Source organism: Aythya fuligula, chromosome 2 (genome assembly GCF_009819795.1).
Source record: "Aythya fuligula isolate bAytFul2 chromosome 2, bAytFul2.pri, whole genome shotgun sequence".
Classification (NCBI taxonomy): Eukaryota; Metazoa; Chordata; class Aves; order Anseriformes; family Anatidae; genus Aythya; species Aythya fuligula.
In genome coordinates this window covers 140,380,883-140,403,449 of record NC_045560.1, presented here as the reverse complement: position 1 = coordinate 140,403,449, position 22,567 = coordinate 140,380,883, and the positions used below count along the sequence as shown (strand labels likewise).

Here is a 22,567-nt window from a genome sequence, read left to right as displayed (position 1 = left end):
AAAGAAAGATGTCTTTAGTATCTGGAGATGGGTTTTAAACTACTGAAGAGTGCACCTGGAGACGTCTGCAGAGTGTGCGCAGTTCTTCGCTATTTAGAGCATCGATCCTGCGGTGATACTCAGCCACTGACACTACCTGAATATGGAGACAGGAAGACAATAATTCCACTGACAGTTGAAGAAAAGTAAAAAGGTAAGAAAGAAAAAAGTGGAGGAGAATAATGAAGGAAAAACGGGCAATGATAACAAGCAAGAAGTGCTAAAAGATGTTTGTTTTGGCAAGGACAATGCACACGTAGGCGATTTTAGACTTATGAGTAGACATAGCAAACTTACACATTAAACACCAATGGCACTAGCAGTCTGATGCATCTTAGTGTTCTAGGATGAATGTAGAACTGATAAAGAAGCACAAAGTTACCAGTATCAGGATGCTAAGTTATAAATCAATCTGAGTTGCATGCCTTAACCCACACTCTACACCCCCAAAGTCCTCTCAAACCTTCTTTACATCCAGATTAAATGAATCCTTTGAACCTGGTTTGCTTTCAGAAGCAGAATAACTAGAAGCAAACCTCAGATTTCTTAATAGGTTCAACTCTTCTATCTGTCAGTAAAGATAGTAAAAAAACAAGGTAGCAGGACTACAGGCCAGTAACCCCCGCAATATCTTTATCCTGTACTTTCCATTCACTTCCAAAGCTTCAGGAGCTGCTTGTCCATCACACAGCTGCGCATCAACACATTCACTCCAAATGCCACCTCCATTTTTGCAGGAGGTGTACAGACAGAAAGCCTTTAGTCAGAAAGCTCTAGAACATGCTGCTCTGGGTGCAACAAGCTGGCTAAAGGACTACAACAGTCATTTGGATGTAACTACAGCAGATAATGTGATTTTGAGAAAGACTCAAAATCATCATTTATATGAAAGCATCTTAAAACAGCTGGTGAAGAGATTAAATGGATGTCCCATGTAGTAAGAGCATATTAAAAATTTCTAGAGATCCTACCACAATGCAAAGGAAGATAACCACAAGTCCAGCAGCTCCCCATCTACCTGCCCCTACTACAAGGAGTTTGGCCAGATACTCGCCACTGTCCTGAGTACAGAGCCCAGTCACACATGACTGGCTCTTGAGTAGTGATGGTTCACTCTACCCATGCAACTGCAAGGCAAGGAAAAAGGAATATTTGTAACATCCAGTTTTATAACTGAATAAACTAAACTACTAGCACTCATTTTATGTCCACTACTTTCCATTGTTCTCTTATAAAAGATAAAGAATAGATTGTATTTTGTGCATTCTCAGAGTCAAGTAGTTACATGTAAAGCTTTAGAAGTATTCCCCAAGCATACAAATGATAGCGTAGCTGGATCAATTTATTTGCTGTGACAGTTTGTTACATCTTTACATCATTCTTCCCATCAACTTATAAACTTCTTGCTTTTCATGATGACAGTAAGGACTTGTAAGTCTTACCACTTCTTCAAGCACAGTCCCTACCACATAAGATGTTTAACTTCAAATAGTCTGTGAGTACCTGGTTACTTAAGGAGACTCTTGCCCCCCCCCAAAAATCTCATAGTGCCTGAAACCATTATATAGATGCCATTTCACATACTGTAATGTTGACAATTTTATAGGCAATGACATCTTGCCTTCAACTTGTCAAATGAATACTCTATCACAACCCTTCATTTGCGAAATCCTTAGATCACTAAGCAAGAGTGTCAGCAAGTCTGACGTGTCTGTTCATATGCCATAGGGAAGCCTACAACCTCAAACAGTGCACACAAGGTATTCTGACAGATTTCTTACCTAGGAGAAACATATATTTATTTGAGTAAGTATCCATAATAACATCTCGTCATCCTGAACACATTATGCACCGTCACATTACACTTGGACCTTCATATCTGCCTTGTGGACAAAAGCCTGCATACCACAGTCTGTGACTATGCAGTGACAATCACCACAAAAATCATGTCACAGAATTTCAAACTACAAACAAGAAAATTAGAGGCCTGGAATAGAGGGATCCACCCTCTCAAGTCTAGTATTTATTTTAAGCATACAGTCCATACTAGCATTCTGAGTAAGCCAAAAGGACAAATGTTTCAAGGTTAGCTATTCATCACTATGCGTTTCAGTAGATGGGAACTGGGCTTGAAATGAGTATGTTAAAGTAGCTCAATAGTTCAGCTATAGTGCATGACCTACAAAATGCTTATGGTTCAGGTCAACATCATTTATTTTTGCTTTAGAGTGGACAAAACTACGTATTTCTGGATTCTGTAGCTCATTTAGTCATGCAATCGGATACATCTTTAAGCTTACTGGCAACTACCTTCTACTAGTTCATCCATGAAGTGAGATGTATCTTGAAAACTGCTACCATTTTGTCTCTGCTAGGTCTGAGGGCTGTTTTGAAATGGTAGTAGTCTAATTAGTTAGAAGCTTCCTGTGCTTTACATTTGGTTTTATCTATACTCTGCTTATGCAGTGTCCTATTCCATCAAGATTTCTTCATTTTCCTTTTTTATAGCCATATTAGTCCTCCATTCAGTTTCACCACATCAAATAAATTGGTTATTTCTTCTCTTCCCCATGCCTCTGTACTGGCTGTCTACTATCCTGATCATTGCAGAAGATACTTCCTACCTCATTCCACTTTGAGCTTTCACTTTCTCACTCACACACTGTTAGAAATACATGGAAACCATGAAAGACAAGGGCAGTTTCATATGCATCATACTGCACTCTGGTCTTCAGTACAGAATGTTTCTTTGTACTAAAATTCTTTCATTTTGGGCAGACAGTAGTGGATGCCATTTATCTGTATTTCACAAAGGCTTTTAACACTGTGCTGCCTTGCAGTCAAATCAGTTACGTCTTGAGCATATGAAGACAAAACCGAAAAATTGCCTGGATTGCTGGGCTCAATGGCTGATGCTAGTGATTCAAAGTTTAACCACTGATAAGCCATAGGAGTCACTAGTATTCTGTATTGTTTAATCTGCTCAGTAGCACTGAAAATGCACCCTCAGCAAGCTTAGGAAGGACCAAACTCTAGGGAAAGTCCTCAATACACTAGAAGGAAGGGCAAGAGCTGATAATGACGCAACAGAAACCTCCTGACATCCCTCATCTCTCCAGATGCTTGAAGTTGAGTAGCAGCAAAGACCCACCTTTGTCCAGAACAGCCCCATGTGGCAGTACAGGCTGAGGGCTGGTTGACTAGACAGCAGCTTTGCAGGAAAGGAGTAAGGGCCAAGGGGAGGTGGGATCTGGTGTCCCGGTAGGCAAAGTGTTTAACAGTGGCTGCTTGTGAAGATGAAGACTAATCATGTTCCAGGTGACAAATGAAAGAGCAATGCCAAAGGTCAAGAAAGATGATAACTCCCCTGTTAGGGGAGCTTGTGAAGCTGCACATGCAATGTTGTGACTACTTCTGTCCCCTTCAGTCCAAGACAGATTGACACACTGCACAGAGCCCACTGGGGGGGATGATTAGGGGTGGAAACATGATACACAAGGACTGTCTGAGAGAGCTGGTTTGTGTAGCCTGCAAGAGAGACAATACTAACAAATAACTTGATTCCTTTGTTGTGCTTCCAATCTGGGCACTAAAAGGATGGAAGGCATTAGTTACAAGGCACAACAAGGCGAATTCTTATCAGATGAAAGAAATAATTCTCCACAGTGGAGATGATTGACTGACTGACACAGGGTTCCAAGGAAAATCACAATATCTCCATCCTTGCTGGCTTTCAAATACTGAGCAAAGTCCAGAGAAAATTTAGATAAGTTCTTCTGCATTCAAGTCATTAAGCTTGAAAGGATAAAGCTATCAAAATTCCAGTACAGACCACGTCCTTACACAGAAGTTGCCAGTATGCCCCAAATTGTCTTGATCTAGGTACTCTGCCCAGGATTAAAGTGCAGACCTACCTATGTGAAATTGCTGTGTGATTTACTGCACTCTTCACTATGCCAGCATCCAGATTACTGAACACTTAAATTTACTTTGAGGGTCAGAAAGTGTTCCTGAAGAACCCTCTGCCGACTCTCTAGCTATATACTGTTTCAAAAAGAATTAAGGCAGAGACAAGGACAGCTAAATCTCTCATGGTTAAATTGGGCACTGGTTGGTATAGACTGAAGCAAAGAAAATGTACAACTGGGAAGTTAGTGTTTCAGGACAAAAGAGATTCTGTAGCCTCTATTCTAAACCAATACTGTTGAGAAAACATGGGATAAGTTGTATGACCAGTGCGAATGCTTTTCAGCTTGACTTCATACCAGTTATGAGTTAACCACTCAGTAAAACATACAGGAGTTTGAATATTTAATGCTGTTAAGTCAAAAAGAGGGTTTACATGCTAACTGTCCAACTCAGCAGGGGACTTAGGATTGTCCTTCTAGAGAAACTCATGTTTTGCAACACTGCTTTTCTGAAAGTATGTCAGAGGACCTCCTCTTGCAAGATATGCTGGCATACCCAAAAAGCAAAGCACAAATGATAGATCCTAATATGGAACTTATTAGTCCATTAGCAATCCACATGAATATCCAGTTACAATTGTTTGAATGCCCTTGAAGGACAGTTTGCCACATGCATAGTGACACATCAACACTTCCAGCCACTGGTTCCATACAGCTGCAATATAGTGCTGTAAAAAAACCACACTGTTTACATCAAGGAGGGAAACCTCTACCAGTTTAATGAAGTAAAGTGACCAACACATGCACCTGATGCGTTTGCTAATACCACTGTCTAACTGCTGCTCTCAAACCAAGTACAGCTGAACTTTCGGAGCTAACAAATAGCTGAAACGATGTCCTCTGTCTTATCAGAGCTGAACAGTGCTTCTGAAAGGTAAGAATGGAGAAGGTGTAAAAGTCCTAAGCAGTTTTCTTCAGCATCAGTTATCTATACTCTCATGATTAACCGAATATGAAAGAGAATGAAAGCTGAACAATTATACTCTGAACCTTAGTACATCTGCTCAAAATCAGGTGAACTGAAAGCTTCTTTGTGAACAGACTCCAGAATGCTTCACAAATTGTGCCAAGTTATTTGATTAAAATAAAAATGAAATCAATGTAATTTTATTAAACCCTTTACAAGTTACTCCAAACTATCAGTCTACTACTAATTCATTAGTAACTGGAGAAAGGTAAGAAAGTATCAAACCCTTTATAAAGGCTGCAAATAGGTTACAATGATAATAAAAGGTACATTCATGAACCAAATGCTGTTAGGGAATATTTTAAGAGAAAAACTTCGTGTTCCTTTTTTCAGACAAATTTAGCATCCTTTCAAAATTCTTAGATACTGCCTGAAAGGAAGCAATATTGAAGCAGTCTTCTGTTACAAAAAGGAGTGTTTATGATATATTAACTGCATTAAAATAATGTATTAATACATAACAATTACTACATTAGATAAACATTAAGTATCATTCTGAAAAAAAAAAATATCTAAGGCAAATTTAATTTATGTTAATGAGAAAAAAATCCCTGCATAAATGTTTCCATGTGCCTCCTTGCAGATATATGTACCTATTTCACTAAACCAAGGCTAATATCAAAAATTTAGCTGCATCTATCAGACTGTTTACCTGCTCATACCATCAGAAGCGTTCCTATATATCTTCTGAGGTAGGACCCATAATATAGATCACAGATGGAAATGATTGTAGATGCAAGTTAAGCCCTTTGCTAAAGGAAAAGTTTAGAAAACAGATAAATTGAAAAAAAAATTGAATTCCAATAGCTTTTGAGAGCTATTGGAATATTTTGGACAGCTATTTGAGAGCTATTGAGAACCATGGCTCTGGACCTGCCTATGGCCATGCAAGTCAGCTCAGGAAGCAGGTGTGGCTGCAGAGTGAACCCATCGGAGTGGTTTTCAGCCAAACCAGCTTCCTGTCACTGCTGATGAAGAGGAACAGCTAGCCATTTTAGGCAAAGGAGAGGGATCAGAGAATAGCAGCAGTCCACTAAACTCTCAGGCACTGCTGTTCTCTTTAAAACTGGCAGTCTCTCAGAGCTGTTCTGCATACCAGGATATTTTCCATAGCTGTGACAGAAGAGCTTAGTATCTTACAAGACAACAGCATTTGCCTTGTGATCAGTACAGTCTCCACAGCACCACGGGACAGACTGTTAAGTATCTGCTTTGACATAATAAACATGTATTGAAGAAAAATTAAAAGTTTCACAATAATCAGAATTAATAAATTCACTTGAGAAGAATGCAATCAAAGCCTTAAGCACACAGTGCTTACAGCAACTCTCGAAGCCTTTATAACAAACTATTTAAGATATTAGAAATCATTACTTTGAGAAAGATAATGCCAGCAAGAGTTAAACTTAACAGGAACATTAAATAAACCTTAGGATGTCTGTACAAAGAGTTAAGAATCAGATTTATGAATATTAGAGATGTCATGCAAGTTGACTCGTTTTGTCAAAGAATCTAAAATTTAAGAAAAGAAATTAGCATTATTACCAACAAAACCTAGATCTTCTGACCCAGTTGATTTATCTTGCAAATAATTGAAGGAAGTTTCAGAACTAGCAAGTAAAAGAAACCAGAGTTTCAGTTATCTAAACCAAAAGCACCCAGTACCTGACCTCAAGCTGCCATTCCAGAACTGTAGAATGGTTTTGGTTGGAAGAAACCTTGAAGATCATCCAACTCTAACCTCCCTGCCATGGGCAGGGACACCTCCCACCAGACCAGGTTGCCCAAAGTCCCATCCAGCCTGGTCTTGAACACTTCCAGGGATGGGGCATCCACAGCTTCTCTGGGCAACCTGGTCCAGTGCCTCACCACCCTCTGAGTGAAGAATTTCTTCCTAACAGCTATTCTAAGTCTACCTGCTTTTCTAGGCCCATTTCTTCCTTGTGCTGAGGGCCCCAGGGCTGAACGCAGAGCTCCAGGTGGGGTCTCAGAAGAGCAGAGCAGAGGGGGACAATCACCTTCCTTGCTCTGCTGGCCACGCTGCTTTTGGTGCAGCCCAGGGTATGGTTGGCTTCCTGAGCTGTAAGCACACATTGCCAGCTCATGCTGAGCTCACCAACCAACACACCCCAGGTCCTTCTCCTCAGGGCTGCTCTCAACCCATTCTCCACCCAGCCTGTATTTGTGCTTGGGATTGCCCAAACCCAGGTGCAGGACCTCACTCTTGGCTTTGTGGGCCTGTGTGAACCTCAGAGGCTCACACAGGCCCAACCTCTCAGGCCTGCCCAGACCCCTCTGGATGGCATCCCATCCCTCCTGCATGTCAACCGCACCACGCAGCGTGGTGTCATCACTAAACTTGCTGAGGGTGCACTCGATCTCACCATCCACGTCACCAACAAAGATGACAAACAGTGCCAGTCACAAAACTGACCCCCAAGTATAAACATAAAATCTGATCACGCCATGGAGATTCCTCTCAGGTGTGAGAACAAAGTGTATTATAACACGTCATATATGCTTAGAAGTAGATAACTGAATCCCACCCTAGTTGTGGAAAGCTTTGCCCTTTTTCATCAGAAAAGCTATGGAATCAACTTTGGATTGCATAGACCATTAAATGCACACAAAATATAAGCCTCTAATACCCACTTATTTTCTTTCAATTTACAAACAACCTTTTCAAATCTTTATCTGCTACTGAACTGCACTTGTAGTGAGTTCAGTAGCAGATAAATCACATATTTCACAAGTATTAATACACGTACTCTAAGTTAGGACACTGGGTATGGCACACACCTGATCAGGACAAGGTTCAAGGCAATAATCACTATAAGAAAGTACTGGATTGCACTCTTTTTTTTTTTTTTTCCCCAATATACTCAGATCAGTTCACTACTATAACTAATAAAACTGAGCATGGAAAACTGCCTTCTGAAGATCTTTGTAGCAGTATTATTGGATTAATGCAATCTGGTTCTGGTACCCATAGTGGTGAGCACTAACTTCTCATCTTTCACGTGTATACTCTTATTAACACATCCCCAGAACCTAAACATAGCCAAAGAACTACACCATCAGCTTAGCAACTTATTGCTAACACATCAAGAACACACCAAGCCTGCTGGAGTTTAAGAAGTGTTTGGACAATGTTCTCAGTCATATGGTCTGAATTTTTGGTAGACATTCTGTGGAGCCAGGAGTTGGAGTTGGATCCTTGTGGGTCCCTTCAAACTGGGGGTATTCTATGATTCTATGAAGAATCTCAGAATTTGTGCAAGTCAAGACATTCAAACCATTAAAACCAGAATTATTTTAATGCCCTTTGCATTGTATTTTCAGAATATAAAAGACAAAGGTAAGGTTTTAGTGGTTTTATCCCCTTTGGCTGCATCCCCTATAGAAACACTGCAAAGCATTCCAGCCATGACAGGCATTTCCCAAAGGCAGCAAATTCACCTTTTGTTCTCTTGTATTGCCTGGTGTCCTTTGTCTGAAGTGCTTTGACAGAAGAATGGCTGCCTACATTTCTAACATTCTAGAAACTTACCATCATAGGTTCTATTGCAGTACAATGAAGAGTTAGTACCAAAGAGATTTACTAAAAATTGGGAAGCATATTTTGAAGTGGGAGCATGATGCTTTGTTTGGTCATTAAGACTGATTTCTTACCCTAGGAAAGCATGAGATGCCTTAAATGCCTGGTCTAAGTTTACTCTATCATGTATACTAAAGACCTTGTAGGTAAATAAACCCAGATGACTTATACCTAATTCATACTTTTATTATAGTTGCTGGACCAAACAGAATGATGTTATTTCACGTCAGCTGTGTCTTCATCTGAATTTCAGATGAACAAACAAAACATTTAGTCAAAAACCTATACTTCATATTTGCTGCCAGTCTAACATGCTTCCCACTGTCTCACATAACACAAGTAATGGTTCCAACACTCCTCCTCTCTTTTCCATACGAAGGTTACACTGGCACATTAGCTTTATGATCATTCATTGAAGGGAAAAAAATACAGAGTAACTTGTTGTTATAATAAGATTTGTAAGATATATTCATTCTGTAGTTATTTCTACACCCCTTTTTCTGATCAGACTTGTTTTATACATGAAAAAAACTGTTTTCTAGCAAAGAAAAATTCTCCTTATATTGTCAACCTCTCCATAGGAAAGGTTCTCAAAGTTTAACCTCTCCATACAAGTCAGTTACTATTGCTTTAGAGTAGTTGTTAGAGTAGTTGGACTCTGGCTAACATGAAACGTTGGTCCTAAAGGAAATACTTGTAACAAAGAATAAAACTTTTTTTTTTTTTTTTTTTTTTTTAAGTAAGCTGGGCAAGAAGCATCCATATCTATATTTAAATAATACCCTTGTTAACCTCCAGATACCCTGCAGCAGTGTAAAAGGTATGCTTGAATTACGTTTGAATTAATTCAGCTATTGTACCTCTATTCTATAGAAAAGTAAGAGCCTATTCTTTCAGAAAAATTTTCTTAGTCAGGAATGCATTTAGAGAAACAATCATTGCCATTTGACATGATTTAATATTCTGCAAGTAACCTGATTACAAATAAAGACAAAAATAAAAATAAAAAAGCGAAGTCAATAGCACCTCCAAAAGACACATGCACCAGAAACCAGAGATCTGCAACTCTTACAAAGAAGGTGAAAAGCTTATCAGAATCTGAATTATGTATCTCCAGATCTGCTGTCTGGTAAAGCACAAGCATATTGTCAAGATCGCTTCCTCCCTATTCCCAAGTTGCTACTGTTTTGCAAGTCTCACTGAGAACTATTTTATTATTATTATACAAATTTAAGCCTTTCTGGGGTAAACAATGCAGTACAAATAGTTAATTCCATAGATTTAGTGAACTGTAAAAACAGTGGCATGTCCTCGCTCCCCTTTTTTTTTTTTTTTTATAAATGTATGAGAGGGTCATGGGACTACAGCACTTTTCTCCATCAATTCAGAACTGTTAGAAGATCTTCATATGGTTGAATGACTTCTGAGAAGCTATAACCAAATAGCAGCTTGGATTTATAGCTTTCTAAGTAAATGTCAATGGAATCTACTGTTCAATATATTTAGCTATAAAGCAAATTGTTGCTGAAATAAGATGAATTACTCCAAAAGGGGAAAAAATAAAAACCAATAACACTCAAACTACTAAAATTCCGTAACCTTCAAAGTAGTTTCTCTTAACTAGTACCGATGAAATATGAGGAATTAAATTATGTACATGAAAACTGCAAAAATCTGACTTAGCATCCTGTTCACACATTCAAAATTTAAACTTCCAGAAACTGCCTATGCACCATACTGTTAAGAGAATGCAATACCAGAAATGAACATACTGTGCTGAAAATTACCAGAGCATATTTATGATTAACTGGCTGATGCTTTCCTCCCTTCTTCCCATACCAGAGCCGAGACATTTCCCTTCTAAAAATAAAACGAGACTAAAAATCATTCAAGGCTGTTTGAAAGCATTCTCTCTACCTGCTGTCAGTTCCAGGCACAGACAGAGCCCCACAATGGTGACAGGATAGGCTGCTAGAGGCACAGATTTGACTGACGTGGCTGGGAACAAATGAACAAGTGTACAGTAGGGGGGTTGCATCCCAAATGATGACGGTAGAGAAGAAGAAAGGTTTCCTGTATTCAAGGGTGGTTGCAGAGCAGGAGTTTGTTGAAAAGGCTAGAATATTTAAAGATACAGAACTTCATTTTTTTTTTGTATGCAGTACTTAAAAATACAAAATAAAGAGCTGCTTGTGAAATTGTTATTCTAATATTCATTAACAAATTTGCACTCCATAGTAAAATAAGTTTGTCTTTCTTTTGCTCATAAGTCTGTATAGACTCATTTTTTTTTTCTTAGAGTCCAGGACTGGTTAAATAATGGTCAGTAATCCATAAATGTGTGTGTATATGTAATATATTAAAGGTTAAAGCATTCAGGATGCAATACTCTCCACATTTCTCAGAATCATGTTTTATTTCTTTTTTCCTTAAGGAAGGAACGTTTATCTAATCAGGTGTGTTCAGCAGTAATATGTGCAGCATGCACCCCTTTGAGAACTTCCTTGTAGTAGCACTTGCAGGCTTTATTCCCCCTCCCCAAAACACCCAGTGCTCCTAGTTCTAGGTTAAAATATTGAATAAGCAGAGGTAGTGACAAGCAGCAGCATAACATTAAACACTGATCACTTCTGCTATTGCACCAATCTAAAAACCAAGATGCCTAAGCAGAGGAAACCAGCAGCAGAGCTCAAGTACACAGCAAACTCCACTGAAATTCCTCACCTTGCTCTAGTGTCTAACAATGTAATTCAGAATGATAAAGTGTTTCTTCTCCATAAAAGCTTTCTTAGGAGCTGGTAACTCTGAAAATCAATTTGTTCTGACTTAGCTTTCTTCTTAGCAATTCTCTTATGAACATTTTTATCAGTGGCCCATTCAAAACTTAAAATTGGGAAACTCATACAATAACATACTGACTGTGTATCTAGTGTAAGATTCAAACAAACCATACACCCATTTATTATGTTTTTAAAATCAATAAGAGCCAATACTGAAGTAAAGCAACAAACGCACTGCATAGACTTAATTAAAACTGCTTCAGATGAGATAATTGCAATAAATACAAGAACAGCTACAAAAATAAATCAGCCAGGCCAAACTCAAAGGAATGGAAAGTATGCAGAAAATCTATTTCAGACTGTTGAGATGCATCTTCTGAACCAAAAGAGAAAGCTAGCCACATAACTAACTCCCCCTCAGCTTATTTTAGCATTGTTTTCCTCCCTTCCCTCCTCCCTCCCCCAAAAAATTAAAATAAATAAAAAAAAGAAACCCAAGTTCTTCCCAAACAGTAGCCAACACACAGCTTCTCCAAAACTGGGGAAGGGGGGGAGGAATTACCTAGGAATTTAGGCCATCATATAATTTTTTATTCTAGTACACTGAATATATATTTTAAATCTTAACTCAACTTACTAGGATGCTTCCAGCTTCTAGTTAAAGTGGCTCCCACCCAGAGCTTCTCAGAAGGATTTTTAAAATTTGCTCAAAAGAGGAGAGCCATAAACTTGCTTGGTGAGATCTGAAAACCTGTTTTTTCCACCTAATTATATTTGCAAAGTTTAATGGGAATAAATGCAGTAGTAACTTTTTCAAATCAGACCTCCTGCCCATCTGTTTTGTTGTTCAGGCTTCCAGCAGCAGCAGCAACTCCCAAACTGGGAGCTGCCCTGTAGCTGAGAGTATCTGTTGGAGGGGGAAGGCAGGTCAGGATAGCATCATCATCATGAAACAGTAATAAGAGTGACCAAAGCTTTCTCTTGTGATTCTTGATCTCCACCCAGCCCCTTAACACTTTTTCCAGACTGGTGGAAGACAAATTTATGTTAGACAAAAAAAAAGGCCATCCAGGGATCTCAGAACCTCAGAGCATCTCCAAGATGAAAGATAAACTTTCCTTTTATTCTTTTCTGCATTTGTGGGTTATACTGCTGATCTGATAAATTGAATCAGAAACTCATCTTGTTAATACATTCCTTCATAAGTTCATAATTAATAAGATTCCAGACAGATGGAATATTAACTCAGACCTAACATAACTGCAGAACAGCAGCACGCATTTAAGAGCAGGTCTATTTGCTACCTAGACAACAGAACAAAACAAAGTGCATCTAATTACACTGAATATTAATCTTGTTATTGTCATTGTTAGTTTGTAACTAAGCCAAACATCTCTATACAATCAACGTTCAAGCCAGAAGCAAATAGGCCTTTCAGCAATTGTTGCACACAATGCTGGTTTTCCTAATAAACCAATCTGTCCTAAATTAAAAAGTAACAGAAAAATGTGAGTATAAACCAACACCATTTATGAAATGTCTTATTCTCACTCCAGGTCAGTTTATAGCTTTGCCATATCACATTTAAAGTTACCAATTTACAAGATCTCATAATCTAGAAACAGGATAACAACTACAGCAACTCCTCATAAACTTGTGTAGGAAAAAAACAGGATACAGGGTGTGAAACATCATTGCAGTCTGGCTAGATGGCGTCATTCTGTTTCTCTCTGTAGCTAGCACAACCTCTTACTACCGAAGAGACAGAAAAGTTGAGATGTTGAATTTCACAATCCCTGTATTTAACATGCACACATTTTTTAATCAATATTACATTAGTAAAAAAGACTCCTCTTAAGTGAACAAGGTTAGTCCTGAGAGATACTGGGGAGCATTTTTTTGGGAAGGAATTGCTTGTTTTAGCAATTCCTGTTAATTTCCACAGTATGCTGCTTTGTAGGGGACCATGTTTCATGATGAAAAGCCACACGTGTGTTACCCTGAAGATAAGCTAAGCATCCCCAAGCAATTCCTGGGAAGATTATATGAGGCATACCCATGAAATAAGATTGTTTCTAGAATTTAATACTTTAATTCCAGAAGCAATCCTGAAAATTGAGCAAAACATACAAATCACAGGAACCAGACTGGATGACTTTAAGTGCCTCAATGCAATGCACAAGTCATTTGCATTTCTGACTGACGAGCTGAAAGCTTGTTTTTATGATGTTGTATTGCCTTGTCTGGGAACAAAACCAAAAATCAATAATCAATGACATTAATTTCACTTTCAGTGACATATCTACTTTTATATGTATATATTAAAGAGATGGGGTTGCTACTTACTAACATCAAACAGGTGTATTTCAATGATTACAGTTTTTATGCACAAGTGTTCAAGAACTTCAGAATTACAAAGGCACCTAACTCAGTTGCTTGATCTTTTGCAGAGATTCTGCTAGGTGAAAGAAAGGCAGTTTACAATTTTCATAATAGAAGACATACAGAATATAGCTGAATTAAGAGGTCTGATTTATCTTCTTTAATAGGAGGTAGGCAGGTTCTACTTTGTACAAAAAAAAAAAAGCCTATCAGATGACTGCAGAAACTGTCCTGAGTTCAGAAACAATGAAGTTAGTGCCATTAAAAAAATAAAGCAGGTATTGGTAAATACCTAAGTAAAATAACTACTTTTGTTCTAGAACAAGCAGATCTTTGCAAAAAGTTATGGCAACAAAGGTGTTTCAGTGCATGAACTAACATGTAAAGCTGATATGGGATTATGGTTAACTGAGGTCTGATTTTTCTCCCTTTCTGCCTACACAAAACACACCAAACAACACAATAGCCAGCTTTGGTGGTATCCTGCACAACAAGGAATGGCACAGCTTCTTAGTTGGCTGATAGTGTTTTCTTAAGAAAGGAAGTCTAATTTAAGAAGTTATCCCTTGTTTCCTTTCAACAGCTTAGGAAAAAATAAGAAGGCATTTCCCCATCCAAAGATTTCCTCTGGATTTCCAGAGGCACTCTGAAAGCCAGAGTCACAAAAGCGCAAGATTTTTAGTTGCATGATTCTGCTTCACGTCTCAGAAGAGAGACTGTCCTAGTTCTTTCTAACAGATATATGAAATAACTATCAGTTACAATTCCACATAAATGATTCCAATTACTGAAGGACAGTTTTATGTATTGAATTACATCCAAATTTTCCCTTACAAATTATAAGGGGTTTCAGAATAGATTAGAGAATATAAATTGTAAGGAAAAGAAGTGTCCTAAGCATGAAGTTGAGATTTTTACAATATTTATTCAAGCTAATTGCAAAAGCAAGAACAAGAGCTACTTGTCCTTCGGAAAGGCATCACATTATGTTTATGGCCACCAGCCTCTTCAATCACAAAAAATAATTCAACACTTTTAGTATTGCACAACTGCAGAAGTTCGTAAGAATCTCATTGTCCAGACCAAGTGCAAAGCCTATTAAATATGCTTTTTAGTGACTCATGCATAGTGACATACCTGTAATTTCCAAACAGACAACACATAACATAAAACCACACTATGAGAGTGTATTGTGTATAGTAGTTAGATGACTAAGAGACAGCATTTCAAGAAACATTGCGAAAATACTCCTATTTTGAGGACTGTTAGTGGCAGGCATCATATGATCACACCACATTTTAAAATGTAAGACATAGCAGGTAGCTATTTCACTCAAAATATAGGGCAGGGAGCTAAAACAAATTTATAGGAAAAATACTATTAAGTATACAAAAATGTAAGCCCTATTTAAGGAAAGAGCAATGCACACAGAAAGAGAAAGATTCATTTTAGTATAGTAGTGTTATAGGGTACAGTCCAGATCCAGTAGAAAACTTAAGCACCTATATCCAATATTCCAAACCTGAAAATACTGAAAATCTATTGTCTGACCCAGGGACAATCACTATTTGTGATCATCATTCTTCTACAAAAACACAAACAGAATTTCTGAACACTCCATTTAGAGGTAATGATTGTGAAATGCAAGACTAGAACACATCCAAAACAATCAGGAAACTGGGAAAACTGGCTGCAAACATCTGTCAACTCATGCTTCACTTTGAAAGCTGACATCTAGACGGCTTCAAATCAGACAGGCTTTCTGTATTTTCTAAAACTGAGCCAGTTACCAACTACTGTAAGAAGAGCTTTCAAGTTCTCTGACAACGAGCTTCCTGTTTTCAGGATTCTTATTTAGTATTTAGATTTATATAGATCTGAAGCATGACTATCTTGGATAATAGCAATTAATGACACCTGATGACAGGGGGAAATATGTGAAGGAAATAAACACTTTATCCAATCCACTGTTCTATTATAGAGTAATTCTTCTGTTTACTTAATGGATCTAAGACTTAAACAGGAACCAGTTTCCTTAAGTGATTTCTTCACAACTGCATAAAATGAAGTGTCTTCAACATCTCACAAATATTCATCTCTGTCTGTAGTGAGTAATTTTATTTTGTGTCCGTACTCTGGTTGATGACCAGAGATCTGATTTTTCAGCATAAGTTCTGTATTTCCAATATTGCATAATGACAGGCACTTAATTGTGGTACCTCACATATATACTGTTCCAGAATCAAATCTAGAAACCTCTGAAGAGATCAATTAGTCTTTTAGTTAGATATAAAGAAAACGTACAAAAATTGTATAGTAAAAACTGCACACAGGAAAACACAAATCACGTAATTTCTCCTTTATGCACCCTTTCTTACTCAAATAATCATTTCAGTCGTTTCCCTTCGAATGCCTTCCTCCTTGCTCTATGTTCTAAAAACATAGGGATTTCCTTTTTATCTAGCAATACCAGAGGCGTTAAAACCTTTTCTTGAAAGTTAGCTTCAGTTGACTGTTCTCTCCAAATATGATTCATTGATCCCTTAAAGGTCTCGGCAGATGGGGCCTTATTTATGCCTCACTTTCAAAGAAAAATATTTGAGTTTATCAGCAACTTTCACAAGCAGCATCTTGAAATGCATACAAGTTCAGTGGAATGTAAGCACTCCAATTCTGCACTAGAATCCTAATATGGTTAAAAATATTTTACATGCATACTTGTTTTCCAAGTCTTTTTCCTCCAGTCAACTTCAAACTGCTGCCTGCCATTTCATATAGGAAATGCAGCAGTAGAAACAAATCTGTCAAGATTTTAAAACCCATGCTAGGTAACAGATAGTAGAACTGGAGTTTCTGGCATACAAGAATTAGACTGCCAAATCAGAAAAGTTGCAGAAATCCTCAAGAAAACTTACAGATATGATGTATAGTAGGTAATGCACATCTTAAAACAACTTGAGCGAAGATTATAAGACCAAATATAGACTGTAACACGCGCTCCGTTTTTTTTTTTTTTAATGAATTGTATACACAATGTTAAAAAAAAACATTTATTAATCTTTACAATGAATGTCAACAACACATCTTTCAGGAAGACAAGCTCTCACGCAGCCATATGAAACTATTAGCAGTTTTTTTTTTTTTTTTTAATAGAAATAACAAAGTAGTTGCACGACTTGAAAACTCATTTCTGAGCCAGGCTTTGGAGACTGCACATTTCAAACAATTTTTCCTCTCCACTCATCTCTAGATTCTTCAAGCTTAAGACCAGTCCTTAACATTTACAGCACTATTATTGGCACCAAAATGATACTAGGCATCAGCAAGTAAGAGCAAGTACCTTAATTCATTACTACTTCATTAATTCCTATACATATTTATATTTGTCCTGCTTAGCTGCCAGCCAGGATAAACCACAACAACATTATATAAAACTTAAAAAGAAAACAAAACAAATACACCATTAAGTACCAACAGAAGTTGCTTCTGAGTTGCAGCTCAACAGAAATGCTCAGTTTGCTTTCAAAGCTGGTTACGTTTAGATGTAAGAACAAAATGCATTTTGGAAAAAAACTTTGTTTATCAACAGTCTTCCAAATAGTAATAATTCTTTGTGCTAACAGATGGAGAGAACCACTAGCACTTGAATCACTACACTCTAAACAAAAAATAAAAAAATACTGCCACGATAAATACAGCCTTAAATCTCCATGGCTCAGTACAGATAGAATATCCTCCCCTATCCCCCACAAAAAAAAAAAAACAAAAAACAAAAAAAAACAACACCCTCTTCCCTGATGAATATACACATTCACTTGAATTCAAGAAAGTTAAAAAAGAGACTTGAGGTAAGTTGATGGGGATAACACCAATCAAGAACCCAACAGTGTAATTTCTGAAGTGTTTTTCTTTTGAATACTTCATGCAATGTAGTTATCTGATAAAAACATGTTTTATCTGATTGCAGGAGTCTTGACTTTCTTGCTGCTAGATCAGAGATTGTACCTACTAAATTACTTCAGGGAAAAGGTTGATACAAAAAACTATGTGCAGATAGAGGAAAGTAGAGGAAAGCACATGCTTTTTTATGCACTTTTTTTTATGGTATTGGTCTTCGCTTTCACTTTATCCTTTTCTTCCCGAAATTCTTTTTCCAAAGAAATCACAGTACTTAAAGTCTCTTGATAAAAAGCCGCAGCTGAATGTGTGAATATAGGACTACCAGGCATAGAAGCAAAAGCTGATGACCATCTCAGAGCACAACACCTGGGTTAACAACTACTCCTCTTCCCTGCTTCTCTAGTCTTATCATATTGGACAGCAAAAGCAGAAAGAATGTACACTTTTTGGAAAAGCAAGCTATTCCACCAGCTTTCTCTTCTAGTAAATCAAGAGTTCCTTGCCATACATGTATAAATCAAGATTTTGTTTTTCATTTCTGTTCCACCCTGAGTTTTCTCACCAGTATGTTCTGAACAAGGCAGTCTATTTTTCATCCTATTGTCCTCCAAAACTTGCAGTAAAATCAAAAAGTTTCAGTGATGCTGTTTACCTGCTATCTTGCATGAAATCTAGATGAAGAGCTGACAGTAAAAGCTTCCTGGGTTAAAGGAAGTGCATTGACTGAAAACAATGAAATTCAATGGGAATAATGGGCATGACAACAGCTACAATTCTGTGTCTGCTGAGATTTTCTAGCACGTGTGTTAAAAAACACTGTAACTCTGATACTGTCAAGCATTTCCGATTAGGAAAGTTAATTTCTAAACAGCTTTCAGATTTGTGCTGTAAGTCGAGTAAGAGAAGTCTTACTACGCAAATTAAAATGCCTAGAAGATGACACCAGCACATTTCTTGTATGTGCACAACTTTGCTTAATATAAAAGTTAGTATGATGTATAACTTCATTAAAAAATTCTGGATTAGATTATGAAAAACAAACTTAAAATAATTTCATGCAACACAGATGGAAATAACTACTTTTGAAATGTCTTCTACAACTGTTTCCAGCTAAATGTAAATAAAGGCTCAAATAATTATTTTTTTTGTTTTGTTTTGTTTTAAGCAAATAACTAACACATTTAAGAAAAGGACTGCCTCTGCTATCTTCAGAAAGAACTCCTAAAAAGTTTCATCCTGAAGAAATCATTGTGCTACTTCCTGTGAAAATGGTTCTGTACAAATGGGTAAAACAGAGTAAATGAATAGTTCACTAAAAGACGTATGTTGTGCCTTGAACCATAAAATTGATCACTTGATAGTCTGTTTTCTGTGCTCCAGAAGGCAAGGTTTTAAGATATCAAAAGCCTTTGAGCAAGAGCCAATACCAAAATAAGTTAGTGGTGTCAATACTTGAGCAATATACACACTGAAAAACTTAAGATTTAGAAGGCATGCATGATATTAATTTATCAGCAAACTCCTCCACACAATTATTTAGCTGCAGAGGTAGTGTTCTTTAGCACTAGCCTAATACATCAGCTAAGTAAGTGACAGCTTGAAAACAGAATTCTTAGTCCCAAAAGTTTAAATTTTAGTAGAAGAAAACTAACGCTACTGCATTTTTTTTTATTTTATTTTTCATCTTTCATACTATACAAAAATGTTTCAGAGAACACAAATATAGACTTCCTCAATTTTGGCATGTTCCACCAAAGAAAAAAATAAAAATCAAGATATATACTGCAATTGCTGTCCTGAGATTCAAGTTAAACAGTGCTGATGGGATACTTTTACAATATATGACAAGAATCAAATTTGACTGACACTTGAATGCACAAGACTACAAGGTTTTAGTTGTATGCACACTAAAAAACAAAACCACAGACATGTAAAGATGTGTCCATAGAAACACAGTGGACACAGATTCACATGAGAGTAAGGTGTTCATCATAAAAAATAAAAAGATAGTTTCAGTTGCAGCATATTACTAAAATCCATGCAACAGCAAAGTTATGTATGAAAATATTATAATTGAAAGTTATTTATCGGATTATTAGAAAAAACATTTCATTAATAGATTAATTTTCCTTTTTTTTTTTCTTATCCTTGTTATGAGTCTTACCAATGAATATTCAACATTATATACACAGGCATGATAGAAAATCAAAAAGTTTCTTGACTGCAAATAGTCTGCTTCAAAGTTAAGCTTCTCTGCTTTACTCATATTCAAGTCAAGTTTTAACTTACAATTTGCTCCAAACAAAACGGACTTCTAATTGTGAAATGTTGCCTGAACTGATGTTAGAGCAAAGCATCAGGATGGCATAAATTAAGCAACCATGATTACAGTAAGCAGACTAAACTTTGTTCGTTTATTGAGAAAATATTTAAAACTAATCTTAATAATATTCCTATGAAAATATTAAGAGTGACACCATTCTTCCTTACCTCCCACTCTTTAGCAGCATCTTCAGTAGTAGATTCTTCACTTGTTTCAGGCTCTTCCTTCTTTTTTACCACTATAAATCCAGGCTCTCGAAGAGACTCCCCAGTATCCTCTGCATATAGCTCTGGACTCCACTGGATAAAGAAGACATACAAGTGATCTGTCCTAGAGAAGTCAAGTAATGATACAGAGAAGAAAAAACATGGTAAACATTTGGGCTGTATCAAATAATATGAAATACCTGGGGTTAAAATAAAAATACTTACAATTTCACATTTTATTAAATACTAGAAATACGTTTGAAAAAAGCTAGCCATTATAATAGTGCGGGGGCTTTGGTTTTTATATTAATTATAAGAAGCTCACACTGGAGGAAAATGAAAAACTGGCAAGTGACTAGCTGTTCTCATATAAGAGCACAGACCTTCCAACCATTACCATCCAATTGGAAACAGTATTCCAGTTGAAATAACTTCCAAAATAAAGTTTTAAGATATTTTTCATATTATTTTAAAAGTACATGAAATATAAACACAAACAGGATTTTAAAAGAAGTCTGTATGTCTGTTTTCTCTACCCTCAAAGAGCTTAAGACTTCTAGAAATGTAACCAAAGTCACATAGACTGAGAATCTCTACTTATGTGAGAAAGTAAGGCTGAAAATGTGCATATACATAACTAGATGAAGCTAGAGGCTACCTGGTCTGTAGCACTGCAGTAAATACCCAATTTTTAAGTTACCTCCCTTTAAGTTACCTACCACAAATGGTATGGTTTTCCAGTTTGGAAAAACAAAATGCACAAATTCCCAGAAGAAAGTTCTTTAGACAGGTGCCAGTCTATGTTGCTTAATTATTTCCCAAATGGACACAGAGCATTTAGAAAAAAGAACTACTGGATTCATTGCACTTATCTCATCGTGGAAGAGACAGCTTTAGAGCTAAGTGACCAGTGACACAAATTCTAGAGTTTGGGTATTCCCATGTCTCTCTTCAGAGGTATTTGTTACAGTTGGTCTGCACACTGGATTAGTGTGAAGAAAAGTCTTTGGACATTTTCCCCCTCCTTTCTTACTAAAGACCTATAAAACTGGAATAGCAAAAAATACATGGCAGCAAAGCCTCAAAAAATGCAGCTATAATTTGCCTGTGCAGCCGTCTAAAAGGATGTGTAACATGGGTACGTATTAAAAGCCTCTGAACATGGTCAGTTATTCAAAGACAGCTCTCTTGTTAAAATTAAAGGTTTCCAGATAACACTGATAAAAGGAAAAAGATAAATTGTTCTCTGACAGTAAAAGAGAAAACATTTCAGATGCATAAGGCTTAAATTCTATGACAAAGTCAGAAAGGGAAGCTTCAGGTTCCTCATGCACTGATGTATCCATTTCAAATGTCCTACAAGAAGTAGGAAAAATAAAAAATGAAAGCAAGGCCTTCTGCTATTAAAACAGCTTTAAATTCATAGTAACAGCAGTTAAAAAATAATAATTAAAAAAAATAACGTTTAAGAAAATCCAGAACATTCCTTCCCTGATAGGCTTACTTGAGATTACGAACAATGAAATAGAAAAGTAGTTCTCACAATCCTGCATTATTTCTTATCACTAGTTTTCTTTCACCTATCTTGACACTAAATAGTTTGACCTATGCAGAGTAGCACTAAACAAGTTAAGCACTGAAAAAATCTGCCCACATGCAGATGTGTACATTTACATGTGTACATTTTAGTGTACATTGTACACACTGTATGGATAAAAAACAAATCACTGATCTGCCATACAGTTAGAGAGAGAAACCACGTATGGGTGGAGTCATTACCAAGGAGGTCAGAGACTGTCAGCTAAGAACTACTTCTGAAATAGGTGACACATTCTGCTTTCTCCTGAAAGTAAGTACTTGCACTGTTACATTAGAAAATAAACCAAAGACATATTTTTACCAGCTGTCAAGAAATGGAAAAAATCTATACCACTTGAGGGTAGTGAGGGTGATTTTAAAACCAGATTAGTAATGTGCTAGACTCAGTTCTCTCTGCTGAAAAACTCAAGTATTTTGACGTCATTTCAGTGTGTTACATGTCTCCATTCACAATGGACATGAAGAAAGACTACTGCCTTTCTCATTGCAGACAACTTTTAAGTATGAAATGATTTTTGTGTTTGTAATCAATCTTTTCTCCTTTAGATTAAAGAACCCCACTTACTTCTAATTTTCCTTATATGTTACACTTTCTAGGCATTAATTAGTCTTGCTGCTTTCCTCTGGACTCTCTCCAATTGATCGATATCTGTCCTCAACTGCAGTGCCCCAACTGGACATTCTATGCCATTCAGCTCAAAAGAAAAGATGGAAAAGTGACTTCATCATTGTGTGTAGGTATTTATACAAGATGACATCTGATAATTGCTTTTTGTTTGGGTTGCTTTTTATTTATTTATTTATC

General features: G+C 36.9%; 1 protein-coding gene across 5 annotated transcripts in view; it reads right to left on the bottom strand.

Moving 5' to 3' along the window:
- Positions 1–22,567, bottom strand: part of OXR1 (oxidation resistance 1) — a 235,141-nt gene that overhangs the window by 12,152 nt on the left and 200,422 nt on the right. For 3 of the 5 annotated variants that reach the window (XM_032182429.1, XM_032182428.1, XM_032182431.1), the window contains 2 exons: positions 20,125–20,287; positions 56–136 (listed from right to left, as the gene is read on the bottom strand). In XM_032182429.1, coding sequence (XP_032038320.1) covers positions 56–136; positions 20,125–20,287 — 244 coding nt within the window. Of the gene's footprint in view, positions 1–55; positions 137–10,359; positions 10,481–20,124; positions 20,288–22,567 lie in introns of those variants that run through there. The other 2 variants (XM_032182432.1, XM_032182430.1) reach the window with 2 other exon arrangements.